This window comes from Cervus canadensis, chromosome 32 (assembly GCF_019320065.1).
Source record: "Cervus canadensis isolate Bull #8, Minnesota chromosome 32, ASM1932006v1, whole genome shotgun sequence".
Taxonomy (NCBI): domain Eukaryota; kingdom Metazoa; phylum Chordata; class Mammalia; order Artiodactyla; family Cervidae; genus Cervus; species Cervus canadensis.
The window spans coordinates 29653243-29659242 of NC_057417.1; the positions used below are offsets into that span (position 1 = coordinate 29653243).

The 6000-nt window shown below is 57.7% G+C and overlaps 1 protein-coding gene across 1 annotated transcript; it reads right to left on the reverse strand.

The window, feature by feature from the left end:
- Positions 1-72: 72 nt before the first annotated feature.
- MEPCE (methylphosphate capping enzyme) lies at positions 73-4652 on the reverse strand. The gene is made up of 4 exons (XM_043455410.1): positions 2497-4652; positions 1071-1289; positions 780-906; positions 73-664 (listed from the first exon to the last, which is right to left on the reverse strand). Exons 1-4 carry the CDS (start codon positions 4159-4161, stop codon positions 612-614), a joined length of 2064 nt encoding a protein of 687 aa, XP_043311345.1. The 5' UTR covers positions 4162-4652; the 3' UTR covers positions 73-611.
- Positions 4653-6000: the final 1348 nt, after the last annotated feature.

Sequence of the window (6000 nt, forward strand, 5' to 3'; positions counted from 1 at the left end):
GAGAGGAAGCACAGGTTCTACCAGGAGCCACCATCTATGCCCCCTCAAACTACAATGTGCCAAACACAGGTGTGGGCGCCACTGCCCTAAACATCAAGTTTATTGTGCTGTTCTCACATTCTGAACCCAACCACCTCTCCCTGTGGGGGACAGCAGAGGGAAGGATTTTCACAGTACCTGCATGCCTCCCCACCGCTGTCCCCCTCTTAATCCTCAGCCCATCTATCCGTGGTCCGTTGAAACACAGCTGAGGACAAGGGCTAAGGAGAAATGAGTCTCCTTGGTAGAACAGGAGGAAGAGGCCAGAGAACTTGATACCCCCCACCTCCCATGCCCTAGGAGAACAGAGGTCAGCAAACAGTCCATGCCATCCAGCCCAGTGGGCTGGGGGAGAGGAAGATGGTGGTTCCAGCACAGCTGGGCTTGCTGCTTAGGTGCCAGAGGTGTAGGGAAGAGGCTGGGGCAGCAACACAGGAAAAGCTTTCTCTGCAGATCCAGGAGAGGAAACTATTTTTGGAGCCAGAAAGGAAAGACCTTGAGATACTTTCCTCTCCCCCTAGGTCCTTTGGAGCAGCAGGCAGCTTCTTCACACTTTCTGTTCAGGGGGCCACTTAGTGGCTGGGGGACTGGGCCTTGTGGAACAGGTACACAGGACGCTGGAAGCCTGCGGGAAGAGTGTGCACTCAGGAGGGGCTGGCAGGGCCTACAGACCCCACCACCGGTCTGCACCCTGCACCGGCACTGGCTTCCCTTCCCCTGACAAAAGAAGCCAGCCTTACCTCTGGAGGTGTTGTTGGGTGTGGCCACGAGCTCATAGCTGGAGAAGCCCACCTCTGGGGATGTCAGGTAGGAACTGAACTGCTCTGGCTTCAGCTGAATTCGAAAGTAGTTTTTGTAGATTCTTTCCTAGGGAGAAAGGTAAGGGACCACTTCAGCTTATTGCCTTCTCGGCTGGTGAAGGATAAGGCCCACCAGGGGGGGCCTTTTCACCTTCTTCAGAAAGTCTTCTCTGCTTCCTTGCCTCAACTAAAGGAAGGACTGCCCCAGTTTCCACAGAAGCCCCCACTCACTGTGAGTGTCTTTCTCCGGCCGTAGGAAGACCAAGGCTGGGGCTCCAGGACTAGGATGCCCCCGGGACGCAGGTGCCGATAAATCCGGCGAAACATGCGCTTCAGCCCCTCGTCTCCCCAGTTGAGATGTACCCACTTGGTGAGGCTGAGGCAGAGCACCACATCATACTCGGGTTTCTGGGCCTCCACCAGTTCGTCTCGATCAAGCACATAGTTACCCTGAGGGCGAGAATTGGGGGTGAGGACAACAGAGGTGAAAAAGAACCACCGCCCCTTCACAACCCACTGTGCAGCCTCACTTTAGTCCTGGCCAGCCTTCTCTGACACTCCTCAAAACAACTCCCAAGTGGCACCCTCTTTGTCTCATTTTCTTGCTCTGTATTGGTAAGCCAATCAAACATAGAGGGAGCCTGAGTGATTTTAAATTTGAGCAAATTATCCACAAGGTAGTCAAAGCTAAGGTCAAATTACAGAGAAAGAATGCTGGGTTCTCCGAGGATCCTGTTCAGTACTTATTCCCACCCCACAGGCATTTAAGCTGAGAGATTCAATGTTCTGCAAAGGGCCCCAACTCAGGTTGAAAGGGAGACCTGTGGGTTCCTTCCCTAGGTGGGACTGTCAAAGTTTCAGGCCTATTCCTTTTTTCCAGAGAAATGAAGACTTCCATCCCTCAGCAAACCTAGATGATTAGCTCATTACCACCCCTCTGCAAAGTCCATTCTTATGGGTGTGACTGAACACACTGCCAACTATTCCTGTAGGTGGACTAACTAAAGCATTTCATGGGGGCCCATGTGCAGTCAGGGACAGATACTTAAGACTCGGTACTCTCCTACACGCTTCCCCATCCCACCATCTAGAGTCAGTGTGGTAATGATCTAAGGCCAAGTCACTTGGGTTTCTGGACACTGACAATCAACTCTGTGTGTAACACAAATGAGGTCCCTATCAAAGGACAGAACATAATTAGCCAGCCACTACCCTAATCCTCCTCCCTATCCCAAGACATTCAGTGTCTGACACCCATCCCTTCAGGCACCTACAGAAGGCTGGAGGACAAATTTTCATCTGGACCACATCCCCCAGTGAGTATGAGCAGCAGGCCCCAAAGGAAGTTGGATGGGTCTAGATTACAATGGATGGGTCTAGATACTGCCCAGGAGCAGAGCAAAAGGAACCTGCCCTTATCCTGGGGCTTCTGATCACGAGCAAGGACGCCAGGTACAGCCCCAGCCTTTCCAAGTTATAGGACAGATACACCAAAATGGAATCGATTGCAGATTCAGACCATTCTCTTGAGGACCTGGCTTCTCCAGGGAGGGGTCATGCACAGGAACCCTCTGGGTTATAACCCCCCCTGCCATGTTCTCATTCACTCTCATCTTCATGCCTGACCCCTATCCCAAGAGCCTGGGGGCCCTCTTACCGTGACGAAGACAACGTTGTTGGGGAAGACCGCTGTGTCGGCTCCATCCAAGGGCACTTGGGGTGCAGCGATGGGACCACGGCTGGCTGTCAGTGAGGCTGGGAAGTAGCTCCTTTTTCGGACGGCTGCGGTCCCTTCCTCACTCTCTGCTCCTGGGCCCCCCTCAGAAGTCTGGGGTGGCAGACGCAGCTCTTCAGACAGGTAGTGTCGGATGTTCTGGCGGGCTGAGTGGATGAGCTGCGCATCGATATCCAGGCCCACCATGCGGGATGGGCCCCACTTACAGGCAATGCTCAGGGTTAGGTGGCCCACATTGCAGCCCAGATCGAGGACGTCCCGACCCCGAAACCACTCAGGCTTCAATACCCGAAGGCGCCCATCCTCACAGGAAGGATTGCGGTACCCATAGTACTTGCAATAATTCCCATACTGGAACTTGCACTGTTGCTTTTTGAAGGTTGCAGCAGGGAGTGGCTGGGGGTGGTGGCGGCCCCCCCCACTCCCTCGGCCCTTTTCCTTGGAACCCTGGCCTCCACCCCTAGCCCCTGCCTCTGACTTGCTGGAAGTCCTGCGTCGTTTGCGATGTCGTGAGGAGGAAGACGGGGGCGCAGAGGTAACTGAGGCAGCTGGAGGGGCTGAAAGGGAGCCTGAGGGACCCTGGAGGGCAGATGGAAGGGGAGACACGACCTCATCCCTGCAGTTGATGGCTGTGTTGAGTTCATAGGGTTGGGGGGCATCCCGGTTCTGGCCCCCATGCTGCTGCGTGGTGCCCTCCCCGTGGAGTGAGGAAGTGGGGGGGGCTGGGGGCAGCGCGGAGTGGCTATCATTCCCTCCCGCTGCCTGCTGCTGCTGGTGGTGGTGCTGTCCCCGGTGTCTATGCCGCTTCCGACCAGTCTTGAGTGGCGAAGCAAGGACAACTTGGGCCTCATCAGTGCAAGTATTGAGACTGAGAGGGTCTGTAATATCTTTGGGGATGAGGATCTCCACTGGATCTCGCCCCTTGGCCGGAAGCGGAGATGACTTAGGGGTCTCCGCATTGAGTGCACGGCTCACTTCCTCATCCAGGAGACTATTCAGGTTCAGGGGATCAAAGATATTGCCCCCCAGGAGGAAGTTGGAGGGTAAGACAGAGTCACAGTCCGAATTAACCCGCCTGCGTCTCTTGAAGGCCGGATGTTTGAAGCCTCCACCACCTCCCCCTACATGACAGCTATTTCTCCTCTTGCCCCCACCTCCCCCAGGGGGCCGGTGGGGCTGATAGCCATTCCGGGGTCGAGGAGGAGCAGGGGGGCCCAGTTCTGTTCCGCCTCCTCCCCGTCGCTCCTCCCCCACGTCCGGGGGAGCGGCTCGCCCGTGCGGATCCGACAAGCAGGCCTCCCCGTGTGACTGCGCCTGGGGGCCGCCCCCTCGTTGCTGCTGCTGCGACTGACCGCCTCGAGGGGTGGATGCAGCCCCGGGGCTCTCCTTGCCGGCCCCAGAGGCCGGGGATCCCGCCGAGTGAGCGCGCGGACCCGGCGCACGCTGCGTCCCGCCGCGGAGCTCCCCGGAGGCGGCCTCTCGGTGCGATTGCACCGTGGGGCCGCCCCCTCCGCCCGACTCATCTTTGAGCGGCGGCGGTGGGGCCGGCACCAGAAACGGCTCCTTCTCCGCCGCCATCTCGATCATTTCCTCCCCTTATTCCGTTCCAGTCGAGGGCAACCAGGGGTGGGGGCCGGGGGCTTAACCCCCCTTCCTAGACCACGCTCCCTTCCCCTCCTCCTTCCCCGAGTGCGCGCGCAGTGCTGCTCGTCTCCCCTGGTCTCGCGCCCAAGCGCCTCCCCGGAAAGCTCGCCCCACTCGCCCGCGAGACCAAAACAAGATGCCCGCGAGACCCGAACAACTCGAGGACTCAACCGCGCGTGCGCCGACCCCTTTCTCCTCTACCACTACCGCTCCGGCGCGAGCGCGCACGGCTGGGGCGCGTTCCTCGCTCCCTGGAATCACGCAGGCGCACTCCGCCACCACCCTGGTTGCGCGCGCATCGAAGTACGAACCAACTTAACGGCTCCGGGAGTTTAAATATAGCCCTTCTCAGCCCGCCCCCCACCCCCAGAAGCCCACCACCCCAAACTGACACCCTACTTCCCTTCGCAGCTATGTCCGTCCCTACTGATATCCTTTTGTCTCTGCCGCGCGATCCCACCCACCGTAGGCGGGGGACGGGGAGCTGGTGTGAAAAGGTCTCCTTGACACCCGACCCTTGTTCCTGAGGAATGAGTCTCAGCGGTCTCCGCCCGGCTCTAAACCCAGCAACCTCCCCACCCCGCCTCCTTCCTCCCCCTAGCGAGCAGCGCCTGCGCACACCCTTTTGGGCTTGCGCGGGTAGATGCAGCACGTGCTGGAGATGACGCCCCGCCCTCCGTGCTAGGGGCGGGGACTGTTACGTTACTTCCTCGGTTTGGAACACGCAACATGCGTCAGCACGATTCGGAGGGGCGTGGCTAAGGGGCGGGGCTGTTTTTATGAATTATTCATTATCCGGTTTCCCCCCGGTGACCACCTATTTAGAAAGGCTTCCGAGGGAGCGGAGGGGTGCACCTAAAAAGGAGAGGAGGGGAAGGAGCGGAGCATACTGACCGTCTTCCTACGAACTGTTCTCAGTATAACACGATACATCATTTTAACTCATCCCCCCCCTGGAAAATAGTCTTTGCTGAACTGGAAAAAGAAAAAACAAGCACTAAAACAGACGATGTTGTCTAACTTCCTCTTCCCCCTAAACGGCCGCGTCGTTTTCTCGCTCCTCTGCTGTACCCCCGATCGCGATCACCTGGGGACACCACGCCCTCCTCTCCGCCTCCACACCCACCTCCCGAACACCAAAGCCTCCGCCCACCACCCGACGCTGTCGCACGAGCCCCTCCCCCAGCCCGCGGACAGCTATCCGACGCCCACTACAGCTGCCAATAGCAGCAGTACACCCAGCACCGCCGCCCCCCCTCCCCCCACTCCGCACGCAGGCTTTCCCGAGCACACGCTGCGGCTCCGGGCCGCCTTATATAAAAACGAATGTGGGCGGGGAAGAGATTTCGGTCCGCTTTGGGGGCTCCCTGCCTCAGCCTATGGGGAGGAAGCTACTGGACGGCCTTCCCACTGGGTGTTTGGTGGCTTGATCTCCTTGCCAACAGCGCTTTGGGGTGCGGGTCCTGTGGCTGAGAAAAGGGAGGAAGAGGCGAAAATGGGGTTAAGGATAGATCTCAAATAAAATATCAAAATAAGGGGATGAAGGATACTAAGAAGAATGCGAATGAGGGCACGAAAAGAGGATGGAAAAGGCAGTCTTGGGCAGAGAGAGAAGTCAGTAAAAGGAAGATGTGCATCTTGAAACATCAGGCGCTACGGCTGCCACCTAAAAAAAAAAGCGAGGCCAACGGGGATTATGGGATTTGTAGTTTTACGGGGTATTCAGTTGGAAGATGGCGGCAATAACTGCTGCGCAAACGCAGAAACGGCCTCCAACTGCGC